This window comes from Leguminivora glycinivorella, chromosome 10, assembly GCF_023078275.1.
Source record: "Leguminivora glycinivorella isolate SPB_JAAS2020 chromosome 10, LegGlyc_1.1, whole genome shotgun sequence".
In the NCBI taxonomy this organism is placed as follows: domain Eukaryota; kingdom Metazoa; phylum Arthropoda; class Insecta; order Lepidoptera; family Tortricidae; genus Leguminivora; species Leguminivora glycinivorella.
The window spans coordinates 22,339,195-22,358,097 of NC_062980.1; the positions used below are offsets into that span (position 1 = coordinate 22,339,195).

Genomic DNA, 18,903 nt, shown 5'->3' on the forward strand with positions numbered 1-18,903 from the left:
CTTATATATTTATCAACATTATACTTTTCAGTCAGATCAGTATAGACTAGATAATAAACTGTCATGTACGCACCATCATTATTTTTATGTGTGTATATATCACTTATTAACATAGTAGCGCCATCTAACTGGTCTAGATCTAGGATACAAGGTAATTGCAGAATAAAAGGCATAAATATATAAAGCTTGTTTATTTAACGTCATGTTTTGCAAAATAGACAAATATACATTTGAAATCGTCATTTACTTAAATATCCGCATCAACATTCAACAATAGTACATTACATACCTAGTACACCCTCGGTAATAAGACTACTTCACCAAATTACACGTTTGGAGTGTTATTCTCGAAGTTTGTACTTCGCTTCAACAAAACGTGGGGTAATTTGTGATCTCTGAGTTATTCAGGCCGATCGCATATTAGTCATATTTTTTTTAATTTATGTTATAAAAGTACCTAAGTATAAAATGCATGACTGCAATGACTGTGATGACATTTGTCACCGTCGCTGTACAGTCGACTACAAAGAGATGTATCCATTTTATCACCTTATCACAATGCAATAAGGTAAAAAAGTGTACAGAAGTTTAGAAATTAAAAAGTGGCAACACTGTAGTGTCGTCCCGTTTTCTCACGATGATTTGAAAGAGACGATACTACATAAGTTGCTTGAAAAACACATAGGTACCGTAATTTATATAGTTTGCCTCTCTTTTCGCAAATGTCTAAAACACATACATAATTAGTTACACGGTTTATGACATATTTCATGTGAGTCTTTTATTACTAAGAGTACCTGGCGTGAGATAATTGTCTACATGGAACATTATTTTTATAAATATATAATATAAATAATTCTCAACAGAAAATTTAGCCGCGGAATTCGTTTTAGTTTTTAATTGAAGTACCGTTTTGCTGAGGTCACACTACCCTGGTCCTAAAGCGAAGAACCTTCGAGAATAACATCCTTCTCAAGTTTCTCATACACCATTAGCCTAAAGGAGAAAATAATCGCAAATGTACAAGATTAGGGTGATTTGGAAACGAAATACGACAGAATACAGTGCTACGATTCTAATTATTGTCGTGGGTTAATTTTGAAGGTTTGCGTAGGAGGAGCAGGCTCGAGATGGGACATTTTCGACAGGTTGTAATGACATGTCGTGACATTTTGTGAAGTATTTCAATGATGCAACTTTTTATCATATTGAAAACTTCACAACAAAAAGTTGTACCACTTGTTTTTTTTATTAAAATGGAACTGAAGTCGTCACATTACTGTATGGTGCATTAAGGTAATCCGAAAGTAGTCTAATTTCGAAAGTAGTAAAAACCACCATTATTTCCCTCGTATCACGATTCCCCTTTCGAAATTATACGAGCATTTCTGTTATTCGGAATTACTCTAATGCACCTTAATTGTTTTGTATTTTTTTTTATATTTTATTGCAATGCTTAAATGGGCAACATTTTACGATGGCCTGTTAGGAATAAATTTAAAATGAATATTTTCTTAACATACTTACTTATAACTTTTTTTTATATTCATCCTTGATTTTAGACATTGCATCAGCAATTCCCGTCAACTTTGTACAAAAATTAAGGGAAAAGTTAAATTTTTTTTTATTAATTCCTATTTTGTTACCAAGATTTTGTTGATGAATTGAGATTTTATTATAACATATATTTTCTTAATTATAACAATTATCCTGTATATATCTTACGAAAGTCGAATTATATTACTAAATGTTGGTAACAAAAAAGGATTAATTAAAATTTGCTGACGTGGCACTGTACAAAGTTGACGGGAATTGCTGGCATTCAAAACTTCATAATATTTAAACTCGATTTTCAAAATTCCTAAATAGTAAAAAGTGGCCTTGTAACACCATCAAATATTTTCGTTAATTTTTTAACTCCATTAAGTAATTGAAAATAGTGTATTCGGTAAAATTATCAAAATTAAAAGTGATGGAAAATAAAGGGTTTGCTTCGTTACGTTAGTAATGTCAAGAAACCATGTCGAATAGGTCCCCCGCCGCCGTCGCGTCGCTCATTTGTGTAAGTAGTAATTTGTAAAGTAATAGAGTCTCGTTCAAACCCTTATCTTATCGCGTCCTAAATTGAATTTTAATTTCGTATTACGTATTCTTGTTCGTCATTTTACAGTCTTATTCCAGAAATAAGGAAAGGTGCCCCCCGTGTGGTAATTATAAGGTTAGATGGGGAAAAATAAACATTTGGACAAGAAATCTGGGTTCACAGGGATCTGTTTTCCGTGCCTCGAGCAAAATATATGACCAATTTGTCGAAACCTTAGGTCATTAGAACAAAATTGGATGAATAATATTAAAATCATATCACTTAGCTGTCAAACGTGCTCACTCACAAAGTACGGACAACTTAAAAATCGTTCACATGACGTATTGCGCGAAAATCTCGTGTTCAGTGAGAACAACTTTCAAAGTTGCCATAAATACGAAAAATCTCAAATAAATACAGGAAAAATAAAAGTGAACCTAGCTTGTTCGAGTGAAATACGCGCACGAATAGCTGACTGATATGGTATCATTCAAATAAATGTATGCTCTATCAGATACACGATCAGACTTATTACGTTAATCGCACCCCACATAACCTTATGAAAATGTTAAGTGTCAAAATGTCTATACAAAAGACTTGCAGGAGTATGCCCCTACATACATGTACCTTGGGGGGTTGCCCCCTAACTTGCGCGACATGGTAAGTCTTGCAAAGCGGTCAGGGGCACTTTTTTATGAATTAGGCATATTTGAAACTAAAGGTCCTTACATACATCGAAATAAGATATCGTATAACATTTAAAACTATACTTAAACTAATAAATAAATTAACTTAGTTCATAACATTTATAATTACACAATATATGACTAGTCCTCGTAAAGGAAAGGAAATGCACCATGATTGTAACTATTTTATATAAATATGGCACTATACATTTTTTGTGAAAATAAAAATGCAGAAGCGAGTCAATATGAGCTTTAAAAACACTAAAAATACTGAAGATATTGTCCGGGAATATTCAATAAACATTTCATATTTGAAAATTCCAATTATTTACCGTGTTATGTTAGAAATAATATAAATACAATGTCATATCTTGCATAAGTCAATAAAACATGGTTCCTTACATGAAACATGAGAATTTTATTAAAAAGAAATTAGGCAGGTATTAAAAAAAAATCAAGTGACTTTGCTATGCGATCTTTAAAAGAAACAATTGAATTCAGCTGCTTTGATGATAAAACAATTTTCGGACAAAACAATTTTTCGGATAAAATTCACTCCACTAACTAAATAAAACTTACAAAATAACCATTAACATCTTGGTCTCGTCTATCATTACGAACGATATAAAAATATCCAATTCTCTTACACTAACTATTAACAACCATAGCTACAACAAGCTGTTTTAAATAAACGGTAACTTTAAATGGACATTTTTCAGTTTGTACAATCCTAAATATACAATTTTTACAAGGTTACTTAGCCACGAAAACGCACACTCAACGCTCAAGCCCTTATACCGTTATTTAGTTAAGACACTCCACACTAAGCGTTTTCCGTGCGTCAGCGTTTACTCAACTCTATGGAGGCTGCTCGACGCAACGTTGACGCAACAGCGCTGCGCAGCGACGCCATTTTCCATAGCGCTGTATAGACGCCGACCCGATGCTCAAAAAGGCTATGTTCTCTTTAAAACGTGTGTGTTTCGTGGCCTTCAGATTAAAATACATGGTAGAACAGCAAATTAAATTTCGAAAGGCGCTATCACAGAAAAAGAAAGAAGATCACACGTCTTTCACTCTAAAAGCCTACCCACACCATCTGACATACTATCGATCTAACATAAATTTAGCAGAAATTGTCTAAAACAGACATGGAACATTTTGTAGCGAGGTCAAGTAATAGGTACTTTAAGATCTGAGTCTGATCCTCAGACTCTAAAAAAGGTAGAAAAATCTCGATATCGTGTCAGGTGATGTAAAGGGCTACACACATACAGTTGGTATAGATCGCTCCTAATAGTTTGAACTAGCATAATGACCTAATATTGGCATTGCCGAGTGTTGCGACACACTTGACATAGATGTCGATATCCATGTTAATTGGATGTCAATGAGTTCGCGAATCGAACAAAGCTACGTACGTACTTATATCTGTCGTGTGTGTTCTGAATTCTGATTGGATAATAAATATTTTGGATTAGAAATCACCCGTTGTAATTAAATATAAACACGATCCAGCTTTTGCAGTAAAAGTCTAAAAAGTATTTTTTTTATTAAAATTACTCATTACACACACCGACATCGACAAAGCATAAGTGTGACAACCGCAAGCCAAGTAAATTAATGCAAACGCTTTTCAGTAAACTTAACTGCCATAAAACCTTGAAAAGAGGTTAATGTAGCTAAAAATGCAACAAAAAAATATCTGATACTAAAAATTCAAACCACTGGAGCGATCTTAAATAATAATACTGTTACTAATATCAGTCTCGAGCGTCTATAGTGTGACTGCTCATAAACGCGACCATTTTATTCAAGTCCATATAGGTACAACCACTTTCATCAATGGATCCATTTATTATGATATCAGAAGTGATGGAACCTCCGAACCAGTTTATATTATTCGCCTGGCAAAGAATCAGTGATACCTTTCAAGAGTAGCAATGTATCTCTCCTATACCGAAGATAGGTAAAGTTGCCTCAATGAATTTCGAGTAGAGGCAATTGTGACCACTCTCTGATTATTGTGACACGACGATCTGAAGTGGATCTTGGTCTACGACCTCTCTCTGTCCATTATCTTTTCTGTCCAGTCGACATCGATATTGCTAAGGCTACAGTTCGTCCATCCCTGATACCGCTGGAGACGAAGCGAGGTAGTAGGTGCGCGATAAACACATGCATATGGTGACACTATTCCAGTTATATATAATATACACTTTACACGAAGTCTCTCCTTCCGGAGCCGACGCTACACTTTGCACTCACTACAGACACTTCTGAACCGTCCCTTCTTCGTCGACAGAATTGGCAGAATTTTGATAGCTGTGGACAAAAAAATTATTTAAATAATCTGATTATACGATTACGACTTTAGTGGGCTATTTCACTACAGTGACATTGACGTTTGGCACTGACAATTCTGTGCCTATTTCTGGGTTGATAAGTTTATTAAGTACCATGATTGTTACACAGCGTCAATATTTCCTTGTTCAACAGGTACAGTCAACCAACCACTGTAGAACTATCTCATAGTGACGCTATAAATCAGATTGTAAGAAATCTCTTACTGCTTGTCATTTTGACATGGTTGTAAAGTGGCCTAGGGTTCCAATGAGGAGGCACACTGACATTTTATCTCGCCAGGCGGCGCCTGTGCAAGTGCATAGGCACGTCACTGTCATTCATATGTGAGAGAGAGAAAAAAAATATCATCTTCTCGCTCTCACATATCAAATTATTTATCTGTACAATGGACTAATACGGTGGGGGCCATCTGTCATAACCTTTGAGTGTGCTTCCTCATTGGTTGATTGTACCTAATTAACGGTGAAATGTCACTATCGGGCGACAATTTTCACTACCTATTATGAAATAGGCCACAGGTCGACACCGCTGCCTACCGTAAATTTTGCGAAGAATCAAATGTGTAACTATGGAGATGGAGAGAATAAATTGAATACTAACTAATTGATAAAAGACCGGAGTTTAGCAATATTCATGTCTAACTATCCAGTTATATTATCATCAGTAAAACCATAAAATAGCTGCCACTTAACACCGCATGTATAACTGCACGCAATCACATTTACATAATACCTAGATTAATTATTGCCAGTTATAAAGACTTAGGAATCAATATGGAGAACCAAGTGTCATAAAGAATGATAAGAACTAAGAAACAGTATGAATAGTAGCTGTTAAGTTTCAATGGAGAGGGACAAATTGATAAACCACTTAAGGTTGAAGGTGATAAGATTCAACAATTTAATACTAATGCTATATAATATGTCCCTTACAAGGATTGACTACTTATTAAGAGCAGGCACAGTAAAGTTTATGGCACCGCGAAGTTACCGCCTTATGATGTTTTACAATCATTCATTTGATGATATTGCAAATAAAAATATGAAGTTCATAAAAGTGTGACAAAAATTACCATAGATAAAGGTGATTTATTTATTCAACTGTCAATTGCTGGATCATTATTTTATTTTATTTATTTAATCCCTTATAAAGCCCTTATAAAATCAGTCTGGACTCTGGTCTTGCAAATCTGTTCCTTATAAATCAAAGAAATCAACAAATACAACAGTGGCAACTCAAAATCTAAACTCCACCGTTTGTTATTGAAGTGCGATGTGCAATTATTAACAGAAGAAGTCTTATAATTAGCATTCTTATGTCATGTTGGATTCTCCAGCATCCAAATTCCGTGAACTGAAGTAATTATGTTCTACAAACATGGTTTAAATTAACATAAGTATCTTTGGATAATATTAGCTATGTGATGAAGAATTATATAGCGCTAACATTAACATACGTAAGTAATACAACATATTGTTAGTTTAGTTTCATTTTGCGTGTAGTAAGAAGTGACGAATGATATGGTGCACTATTGTGCGATTGACGAGCGCTATGCCCAAAGGCATATAGCAAAGTATCAGAGAGCACTGTTGGGAACTCTTGCTATACGCCATTCAAGCACTGTAGAAAATAACAAAGTAAAGAATATTCTAGTCCAATACCTTCACGTATGATCGCACGGGCTGCTGCAGAACAAACATGCCAAAAATGACAACGCCTTGAAGAGCGTTGATGATGTCAAACACCGACCACACGGAGACGGAGCTGGAGCCAGCTTCTGCCCACCAGGAGACCACCTCCAGCACCCAGGATAAACCCATGATGACGGAGAGTAGGCAACTTGTACGGAATCTAGAAGAAAAATAAAGATTTTATTAATAAGGCAAATCTAAATCAGGAGGAGGTGAAGGTTTATTCAACATAGCAGTTAAATCTTTTGTAAATATGTGATGGTGGTAAAAATCCGTGAGTCAAACTTCAGAAATTCACGCTCTCGAAAGAAAGAAATGAGATGGCTAAAAAATCTGATAGGATCCATAAGAATCTGTAGGATAACATATACCGATAAGGGGTTAGTAAACAAGGCAAATTATAGACCAGTGGGAAATATTTGTAAAATTCAAATCTTAGAACCTTATCTTTGAAAGTTCTTGGTCATACTACGAGTATTACTGTAGTAATGGTAAGCCATTAAACAAGTGGAGGTTTTGTGACGCAATTTGAAGTGCTAATGGATCTTTTATCTAATGCGACTGGACTTTAAGCGAACCCAATCAATCGTTATACCGAAGTCCGAATTTGCCAAAGCAACTCTAAAATAAGAAGAAGTAAATGTTAATGTGTGTGAAAATTCTTACATTTTCCTATACTTTTTTAACCGCTGCGTAAATCCACCGCTGTCCCTCGTGGGCGACCGCTCAGGAACAGTCAAAGGCTGTCCTAAGACTGTGCCCAGGCGCACCCAGTCGTCCGTCGTACTGAAGTCTGAATGGGCAAGGTCTAGTGCTGTATAAAGAAAAGAAGAAAATTCATAATCAAGAAAACTGGTTAGCTGGAAGAAATCCCTTAAAGGGATAAGTTCGCCTTTGTACTGTCTATCCTGTGTCATATTTGTGTTTTGTGTTTTGTACAATAAAGAGTTTATACATACATACAAAACCCACGAAACTAGAATAGGTACCTCAGTTATTGGTTGTGCATTTTGATTTGTGTATCATAGTTAATGATACTCGTAGGTGTTTGTATGAGTACATCGGATTCATGTCAGCGGTCGATCGTAAGACCAGGCAGATTTTATGTTTCTGTGGTATGTTTTGACGAGTAATCCTATTAAACAAATAAGTGGGTTTCTTCAAATGACCGAAAAGCAAAGTGCCCTGAAAATAGAAGCCCCGCATTGCGGGGCTTTGTTGATTCTGGGAATGAGTCCAAAATTTTCACGATATGCCTGATTTTGCGATCGGTCGTTGACATGTATAACAAATAAATATCGTGTCAAACAGAAAAGTTCGCAAATTGTGCTATTAAGCTTAGAAATAAATTACAGGTAGGTGGAAAACTTACTGTCTTGGGTGGGACTTGTGTGGGTTCAGTCTCGTCCAAGGCAGTACTTTTAATTAAATTGTAACTAAATCGATTCAGACAATTTCGTAAACTGAGTTAAGTACTAACATGAATGAACCACATGCCTAAAGCAGGTGAAGTGTTCAAAATTATCTGCATACCAACATTCTCCCTTAACAATTAATTTGTGATGTCTGTAACATATTTACAGACATTTAAGCATAAAGTTACAGTATAAGGACGACTCAGTAATAATTCTTCTAACAAATTTTGCGCCGCGCGGTTTGTCCTTGAGTAGCGCTCTGCGCGAGCGAGGTGCAGAGAGTACACGCGGAACCGGATGATGCCGGTCGCGTCAGTACGCGCCGCGCTGCGTAGCGCTGCCAAGGTCGCGCGCGGCGCGTGCGAGAGAGCCGAATACCGATCGCGGGAGATTAACTACTGAGTCGTCCTTATACTGTGACAATGTTTACCATGCCTGAATTGATGTGTTTCGCTAAAAACGAGTGATATTTACAGTTCAGCCGCAAAATGAATATTAAATTTGGTTACCATTTGCTCCTATAATTTTGAGGTTTCCGGATATGCCAATACCAAAAATGATAATGTTAGTGATTACCACGAATTATTAGGCGAACGAAACTGCCAAAAGCCAATGTTTACTTTTACCCGTTATCATGATGTTTCGAAGATTTTTGATAAGTAATCGCTGTTTTCATAATTTAACACAAGAATTCCATTAGATCAATCCGACGACAAATGCTTTCAGTAATAGTCATTCATAAATTAAGAAATATGTAGTCAGCTATAGAGAAAAGTGAACTCCTTGCATAGAATTTCGATATGGTACTAAGCAAATCGTATTATTGACTCTACGGATAGTGTCTTTCACGAAGACGTGCAAAAGTGTCAAATCTAATCTTAATATTCCTCGTGTATATTTTTTAATATCTTCATCATAATAACGTACATTAATGATGAAAGCACATGACTATTACATGTTTATGTGTTTAAGAATACACCTACTTGTTTTAGTCATAAATTAAACAAAACTTTTATCGCCCATTCGCATGAAATCCAAATAGGCGTGGGCCCGACATGATAGTAAAGAATGTTCGAGTATTCCGTGGGGTGATATTATTTTTTTCCCCTCACTAGCTCGGAAACACGTGTTTTGTCCTTTAATAGCAGCGGGTAAAAACGCATTTTATCCACTAGTGGGTAAAGTAATTGACCTTGAATAAAGTCAAATTAACTGCTTTAAAATTGATAAAAGTAGGTGAATCTAGTAATAAAGATGATTTACCACCTGTGGAACTACTGGAAGGCAGTGATAAACGCATTTTTTGCGTTGTAGTTTTCTCGCTATAGTGAGGGGAAAAGTTTTGTGTTACACTCGGGTGCAAATGTATTTTACTTCTCGTGTGTTAAAAAACTCGCAAGTTCAGGATTCTATTCTCGAACCACTCGCTTCGCTCGTGGTTCAACTATAGAATCCTTTCACTTGCTCGTTTTTCAATTCCACACTCGGCATTAAAATACAACTTTGCCCCCTTGTATAACAAATAACTATTGTTCTTGTTCTTAAGGCATGATCTTAAACGTTCAGTCTCAGATGAACGTGGCGAGTGTATCCAGGTACAAGAGTTCAACAAACTACCAAGAGTTCGACACTGGTCGAAAGAGACGAAAATGTTCAATAAGATGAGACATTGGCAGTTAGTCTAGATATAGCGAAGGCATTGGATCAAGTCTAAAATCGTTGTCTCGTGTCGATTTTTCCATTGTATGCATTGCTGAAGCGAATATGTGAATGGATCGTCAGTTTTTTTGGCCGGCAGACGCATACGAGTCGTATTCGATGCATGATGTATCCAATAGCATGGTAATTAGCACTGGGGTTCTGCAAGGTTCCGTGCTATCCCCGTCTCTCTTTTTGTAATAGATTGATGACATGTCTATCGACGATATTCATTGGTCTAAACGTACAACCTGTGTATACCTGTTCTGAGTTGAATTATAAATGGTATATTATTATGGTATACCATATAATCCAACTCAAAACAAATAATCATGCTGATTTCGAATGAAAACAAATGACAACGCGACAGATTTAAGCAAGTCTGAGAACTATGTTCGGCGTTAGTACTAAATTTCGAATTTTGAAAGAGTATTACGAAATGTTTGATGTTATTAATGTGACTAATTTTAGCAAAAATATGACTTACGCGTAACATCCTTCAGCTTGTCATAATGCTTCGCGAACGCTCGCGAAGTGCACACGAAGATGACGAGGTTGCTCAACAAGATGGCCGCGACGGGCCCGTAGAAGTAGGGTAGGGCTGCTTGGTCCGCTGCAAACAAAGGCTAGGGTTAGAATTGTGATAAGATTAAAACTTCACTTGTCGCTACATAGAATACTCAAATTGTGTATAGGGATATTTGGAGCACCTAGTGATAAACACTAGCAGGAGTATCTGTTTGGATGTGTCCACAGAATAAACAAATTAAGGAGACAAATGCAACTATGGCCTCAACAATCTTCTTCTTCTTATCCCTCTAAGTGAAAGATTGTCGAGTTGTAATAAACTATAAAATAATACTTACTTTTGAACCAGCAGCCCTTTACCCCGAAGTTAGGCTTGAGATAAGTGCTGGGTACAGCTGGCGATAGTTCCATGCTGATGGTGACCACCAATAATATCACCGGTAGGACTACAGCATACGCGCAGTACCACGCGAATCGACGCCGCATGCTTCTTCTGCTTACTGACGAGTTTAGGTATCGCCTGAAAGAGATCGTCATTTTAGAAATTTTATTTTAGAAGATTCTCACATTGGCCTATCTGATATACGGACGTCAAATAGCCTTTGGAGAGAGACAGCTATACACAAGCAACGGATAGTACAAAGCATAGCTTTTATTAATTAATGGGCGCGCCAAATAGACAGGGTTTTGGCTTATAGATCGACGACTCAGGATGACGCGCAAATTTGTAAAAATCTAACCTTTCATGGAATGGCAATACAAACTAAGGCACGCGTCCTCGTGGATGGCATAATCTATAGGTTTTTTTACACTTTTCATCCACCCTGATTATTTCCTGGCTGGTGGTGGTAAAAATGAGCAAATTTGATCTTCGGTTGCGCTTTAAAAAAGGATCCTTATTCAAAGCAAACATAAAAGAGGTTAAATCAGTATATTGATTTCATGCCTGAAAGTAAAAAAAAGTAGTAAACTTACCTAACATTTAGAAAAATATCGAAGCTCATAACGTTCAACCAGAAAAAACAGGACACGAACGAAAACTGGATGAGGTAAGCTGAAACAAACAAACAACATTATCATACCAAATTAGAAGTATTCATCAAAAGAGCTTATTTCTATTTCTATATTGAATTGAATTGAATTGAATTATTTATTTCAGGTACCCATATTTGTATTAGTAACATTTTTTTTTCTTAAAGACTAATGTTAGTGTAGGAACAATAGGAACATATCAAATTAATTTAAAATTAAATAATAACAAATAAATTAAAAACGAATAATAAAAAACGGAACATAAATTACATTAGGTATTTATACATAAATTACATTAGTATATTAGTTTTGCAAAATTCGTCTGCATGAAATCAGTATAGCGCCTGATAAAAAATTTAACGCAATAATCACTTTGAGCTAAATGTTGACTTCCAATTAACAGGCGCTGCCTCAATTTTATCATTTTCGGGATGGACGTGAGGTATTTTTACCCTCTTAAGGGATGATTGCTGGGCTAAGATTTATCAGATATCCTTTCGCGAGACTCAAACTATGTCAGTACCAAATTTCAACCAAATCACTTCAGAGTGTCCTTTTCAACGCCTCCAATAACAATGTTGGACATTTCTATACACGTGTTAATTAAAATTTCATATTGTGGCCGAGAATTCTATGTTTGTAACGAATGATTTATTCCATTGTATTCCGAACTGTATAATTATTTTTAGTACTAACCGAAAGCAGTTCTATGAGGAATGAAAAAGACATGTGTTTAATATTTTTCCTCAATAATTGTTAGTATCACTATAGATTTAACAGGCTAGAGCATAGACCGTGAATAGTTACCACAGTTGGAAAGATAATCACGATCTATATCCCGGACAGTAGGTACAATTCTAAAATTTTCCCTGTCACGCCACTTCACTTGAAATCGCTGGCGACGCGTGTATTCACAACTTTAAACGACCTTGAATATCTAAATCAAATTCAATATAGGGCAGATTCAGAACATTCGACAATGAAGTTGGTTACTTTGAAATCTAATCCCAATAATGTTTAGGTTTCCCCCTGGGTTTAAAAGTCAAAGGGCGTTTACAAATCTGTCCCGAAGTCACTTTGAAATTAGGAATTAGTTTCAGACTACGAGTAAAACAAGTAAAGCCTGTTAAGAGGATAGTAAGGCACATGCTTCAAATACATAATTGATTAAATAAATAGTTAAAGACATTGATTGTTACGGTGTTGTCTGAAAGAAAAGAGAGAGCACCAGTCCACCCATATAACCATAATCGGTCGCCGTTCCTACGCAAATCCTCCTATTTTGTGTACACACAGGTCTTCGGGTCTCAATGATTAGTCGCAGTACGGTCGACGTTTAGTCGCGGTGACCCAAATGGGGACGATTGGTAACAGGCACAAATGGTCACAGAAGTGACAGAAGTGTGCACTACGCGTGCACACATTGTTACCGTTTGGCGACTACTTTCCCAAAATCATTCGTTCATTTCATTCTTTTCAAATGGCGACTGTCAGAGACGTCAAAGTAAAAAAGAAATAAAATCATTTGACATTAATATGTAATGGCGTAAGAATTTGTTAAAGATAAATATTGTTTGCATTTGTAATATAATGTGGGCTAATTACCATGGCCAATTAAATTGCTCGAGTGATTTCATAAAATAAGTCTAAATTTATCAACGCGCCATCAATTTACCTCAGTTTAACCAGTAATAATATTATTGACTACTCGGTGTTTGCGTGTTATGTATATTGATTGGTGAAGTTTTAGTGCTCCGGTGCATATACTATACTGAAATAATAAAAATAATGCCTAGAAAACCAATAAAGTTGTTAAAATATGGATTAAGACGGTAATATACCATGTAAAAAACAGTCGCCAAACGGTCACCAAACGGTCGACAAACGGTCGCAAAATGGTCGCAGCGTACACGCGTGACCGAAAGCAGTGAATATTTACTATACTTTCAAAATGGCTTCTTGTATTATTTTTTTCCAGGTATCCTCAAACTTTATAAACAATTAAATATGCCGTCGTACTCAGTTGCCCTCACTAAAGAAGATTTAAAAAAAATTGTAACGTGCGTACCGAGCTGCTGGGTTGTAAAGGATCGGGGATCATATTATTATGGTCTTCTATAGAGCAACTAGTATTTTGCGGCATTTCACAATTGACACTTGTTGAAGTAGTCGTCATTAATATTACTATCAACATTAATTTCAGCGATCTGTACTTCTTTTGTCAAGATTTTTGTATAGATAAGTGTCTACAAATTTGTAATGTTAAAGAGACATAAATAAAACGTAGTAGAGTAAATAATGTGTTTTTTTTGTAACCCAAACAAAATACTTGTAGATACGAGTGCGGAAAAGAGGAAAATCGATACGAGTAGCGATAAATTAATACACGAACGAAGGGAGTGTTTTAAATCGACACGAGTTGTGAATGTCCTTTTCGCACGTGTATCGTACGACGATTTTCAGTACCTAAATCTAAGCTAAGAGTTTCGACCAGACAAGAAATGAATCATTGCTTGATTTGCTCGCACTACTGCGTTAAAAAAAGCAGCATCTGTACTGAAAAAAACTGTCATTGCGCAACAGAAATTCTATTAATATCACAGTAAATACTCTATTTCATTTGATTCCTACTTTTATTGTGTAAAGCAATACTACACTTCATTTTTATCAATAAGAATTAAAAATTATATATTTAATACATTAAGTAACTATAAAATGCTTATCTATTTGTATTATCATTCTGCACTTTTCTTAACTTTCCCACATTTCTATAAAATGTCGAAGAGTGCTTAAATGGTCGTCGTCGTTTATTATTATTTAATTCGCTCATATAACAGTCATATTTAAATGATTCAAAGCAACCAGTCCACAACTTCACAAGACAGTTTGAGAAACCTTCGTATTTCAGATTGTCATTTGCGGATACAGTGGTTTAGGAGCAGTTCGGTAATCAGACCTACACATGTGTGTACAAATTCTGTCAATGTCACTGTCAGAAACCGTTCTGACAGTGACAATGACAGCCACAAATTCGTCCACATGTTGTTACCGTTATGTGTGCAAACGTCGACTAATAAAGTGTCGTTAAAAGTCATTCTGACAGTGACATTGACAGCCACAAATTCGTACACATTTTGTTACCGTAACGAGTGCACACGACGACTACATTTTGTTATTGTATCAATACGGTCGCATTGTTTGCACGACGTTACCACGCGTTATGTCACATTTGACAGTTAGTTACTGATTTGAAGATTTTGCGACTGAAATGGTTGTATGGGCAACGCTATGATCCGACCAAGGCCCTATTTCTCAAAACTGAAAGTTACAAGATACAAGCGAAAGTATCTTTCCAACTTGTCATATTAGACATTGACAACCACTTGTAAATTGTAACTTGTAGCTTCGAGAAATGGGCCCCAGATAAGCAACTCGCTTTTCATGAAGATTCATGATGTCTTATAAGCCTCAAGTGACCAAAAGGCCAAAATCTGTCACACGAAATCATGTGGTCTATGTAGGAGGTTATGGCTCTCAGCACTGAAGAAATAGGAATGAGGAGACAGAAAATTCCTATTGCCAGACAAGTATAATGGCAGATCAGACAGGGCCTTGCCATGCTTGTGACTAGTGACTACATAGTGACTCACCCATTATAGTGCATGCCACGACTGGAAACGCATGGCCCGCCAGTTGCGTAGCTGCCAGACAGGAGAAGGCGATTGCCAGACAAGTCGAATGGCATGCCAGAGCTTTGCCATGCGTGTCTCGTAGCTCGGTGATGAATGTGTACACGCACGCCGTTGCAAGCAGAAACGGCACGGAGATTAGTAAACCTGTGGACAAATAGAGAGTACTTAATAGTAAATAAATAAATGTATTAACTCACTAAAATAGTTTAGTAACCTAATTATCCTAGCCCCTGATGCAAGAACAGGCTACTTTTCTCACTCCTGTGCTGCTTTCTCTCAATTATCGACTGAAGCAGAGCTGCAGCAGATCCATTTCAAGCTGTCTTACCAGCAGAGAGCAAATTGTGTAGCTAATAAAATATGGTCACTACTTTGAAAAAGTCTCGCATCTCACGCTGCTCCTCAAAGTTAAAACGCAGTAAGTCTATATGTATTCCATACATACTACCATTTTATTTTCATTGACAGTCGAAGATACAAGTTTTTTTAAAAGTAGTGACGATATGCTGTTTTAATACTTAATATTATAAAGAAGAAACGATGTCGTCGGTGGCAGAATGGCAAAAGCACTTTATTCGATATTCAAATGAAATACATAGACAACTATTATACACTGCAGGTATCAAAAGAGTTTATCAACTAAAGAGTTTCCATAACTATATAGAGGGCGCTATTATTCAGTTATAAAAACACAATACCCCCACTATCACTAATAATAGTAAAACAAATTAAACATTAACCATACCTAAGGCTTTTATAAAATTATAATGCTTCTTTGCACATAAACTTTTTGTAAGTAAATCAGCGGGCATATCAGCTGTAGTAAGTATGTATGGAATGCATATAGACTTACTGCGTTTTAACTTTGAGGAACAGCGTGAGATACGAGATTTTTTTAAAGTAGTGAGGATATGTATGTATGTGAAAGAAATATCTTTGGAAACACTATTGCATAACGTTTTGAAACGGGTTATAAAACAGAGATTCCGAGGTACTAGTAAGATGTCACTGCGATATGATAACGATCTGACAGTGTTAAAACTTAATAAATAAACAAAGACGTAATTTTTGACTGTGACATATCCGATCCATATCGTATGTAGATCTAATATTGTACGTTTATTAAAATTAGAATGGGGCTTTTAATATAATTATGATACTTATTTAGGTACTTAGTAAATGTATGAAATTGCACTTTAGTAACATCGTAATCATTGTGTAAATCAGTCCTTTTGCAAAATTCAATAATCAATATTTCAATTGGACACAAAATTCAAAATTGATTGACAAATTATTGGCTACTTTTCCCAAATATCGTCCATTGTTAAGATTTGTATTTACCTCACAGTCTTTGGATGAAATTATTAAAAAAAAAAATTGGGGACACCTTACGCAGATCAACTTAGCCCCAAACTAAGCATGGCTTGTACTATGGGTGCTAAGCGACAATATACATACTTAAATAGATAAATACATACTTATATACATAGAAAACATCCATGACTCAGGAACAAATATCTGTGCTCATCACACAAATAAATGCCCTTACCGGGATTCGAACCCGGGACCGCGGCTTAGCAGGCAGGGTCACTACACGCTAGGCCAGACCGGTCGTCAAATCATCCTACAATATGAAAATACCCTACAGCATTGTAATAAATTATTATCCTTCCCGAATGTCAGTTACATAGGTGGCCTCAACCTTTATATCAAAGTGTACTCGTATGTGCGTGAGCCGTAAAGGTCGATCTTCGTTTTAAGGGCAGAATAGATCTATTGTGGGCTACTAGTTGTATAAATTATATGTAATTATTAAGGGTGTTTTCAAGGAAAACGTCAAAATAATGTAAAATCGATAGTTTTAGTCGGTGAAAAACTACACTTTCCGTTATCTATTTTATATATTTTATTAATAAGAGCATCTTACTGTCTTGATTCTTATCAGACTAGATTATTGAAAAGTAACTCACTAAATTAATTAGAATTTTTCTCTGATGTACGTTTAGGAAAACCCGCGTATAGAGCTGAATTAGTCGATCTTATTTGTAAAATTTTGACAATTTTGAATACTGAAACTGGTAAATTTATAAAACGTATATCCTGCACTACAATCATCTTAGACTACATTTTTATTATAAGGTATTGAAAAAGAGTAAACGAGGCTAAGACGAAGTCAATTTTTTTCAGAAGTTACCTAAAATTAAGTGACAATATCTTTGAAAATCTGCATCACATCGAAGTTATTTTCGTAGTAAATTAATCTACAACGTTTACTAAAATTGCACTTATATCTTAATGATTATAAATATCTATTTTATATTATTGGCAATTTTTTGAAAACGAGCCTTCACCGTCACAATTATTACCACTTCTAGACATTTTCTCATATTTTGTTAGACCAAGTAGAAAAAGTCCTATAATATGTTATATATTTGTAAACTACTCGCAAAACCCTTTAATTTGATACCACACACGGTATGATTAAGCGCTCGGTTGCGATTTCACTATTTTTCACATGAAAGCCCTCTTAAGCACCAGCGATTAGGAGTCGGGAAGAAACCGAAAATGGTAGAAAAATACTGATATATAATATCTGCTAGTACCTACTTACTAGATACTTGATGTACCTATGCACATATAGATTTGGTACAAAATTATCACTTTCACTGTCACAGTGAACTTTCACCGTCACAGTGAACGAACTCTCATCACTGGATCACAAGCCCATGCTCTGCCAACTAAGCTACAGAGATGTCACTCGCGTCTTTCTATCGCGCTCCATAATGTGCCTACAATTTTATACTGATGTTTAACACTACCACGATATTAGTATTTTATGCAACAGGTGTTTAAAGGAGGTCAAAAAAGACGAGTGGCGTGGGTAACAATTTGAGGCGAAGCCGAATATTGTTATTAAGACGCCACGAGTATTTTTTGACTCAGTTAAACACCGTTGCATATAATAGTTTTTCTATGACCACGCACTTAGTTTTTAATAGTTTTCTTGAACTTTACGTTTTCTTTACTTTCGTGAAATTCACACTGTTTCCTGTATTTTAACGGAAAGGTTTGCACTGTCAGCTCAGGTACCCAAAGCCTTCCCGCGCACGTGCGCAGTATTGTTATAACAATGCGTTGCCATGGTTACAGAGCCAAACAATGCGTTTTCCGTTTTTTCGATACTGCGCGCACGCGCGGAAAGCCGGCGGACGCTGGCTTTGGGGAATAAGGCTTTTATGTAGGGTTTTAAAGATCTATGCACGACCCTGTAAAAATGACGAATAACAAACAGTTCGGGAGTAGTAAAATAAATATTCTCACCCACAACCTACAAATGTTGTTTTTGTAATCTTTGGCTTAGTAGATTATAAAATAATTATAAATATTTTTAAAGTAAAAGTAACCCTAAGTAATTCTAACTCTGGGCAGCCATAAAACTCAAACTTCGATAGACTTTTCAAAAGACACTCCACGTGGAAAGAAACTTCACCCATATAAAGCTAAAAGAAACTTTCTTAGTTTCTGCTCGTTAAAAGTATGGATTTGATAAATATTCAACCCGCAACTTGAGGACCACAGTGGAAAGTTAGAAAGACGTCTTGCTTTTTTTGTATGAATAGGTAGACGTTTGACCACGATCACACCTGATGGTAAGTGATGATGCGGTCTACGGTGGAGCACGTTTACCTATGAGATACCTATTTCAAATAT

At 36.0% G+C, this 18,903-nt stretch overlaps 1 protein-coding gene across 1 annotated transcript in view; it reads right to left on the reverse strand.

The window, feature by feature from the left end:
* Positions 1–3,334: 3,334 nt before the first annotated feature.
* Positions 3,335–18,903, reverse strand: part of LOC125230082 (G-protein coupled receptor Mth2-like) — a 190,000-nt gene continuing 174,431 nt past the window's right edge. The window contains exons 4-10 of the mRNA XM_048135086.1: positions 15,151–15,336; positions 11,444–11,522; positions 10,807–10,988; positions 10,428–10,553; positions 7,494–7,641; positions 6,798–6,987; positions 3,335–5,094 (exon numbers count right to left, since the gene is read on the reverse strand). Coding sequence (XP_047991043.1) covers positions 4,990–5,094; positions 6,798–6,987; positions 7,494–7,641; positions 10,428–10,553; positions 10,807–10,988; positions 11,444–11,522; positions 15,151–15,336 — 1,016 coding nt within the window. The 3' untranslated portion in view covers positions 3,335–4,989. The remainder of the gene's footprint in view (positions 5,095–6,797; positions 6,988–7,493; positions 7,642–10,427; positions 10,554–10,806; positions 10,989–11,443; positions 11,523–15,150; positions 15,337–18,903) is intronic.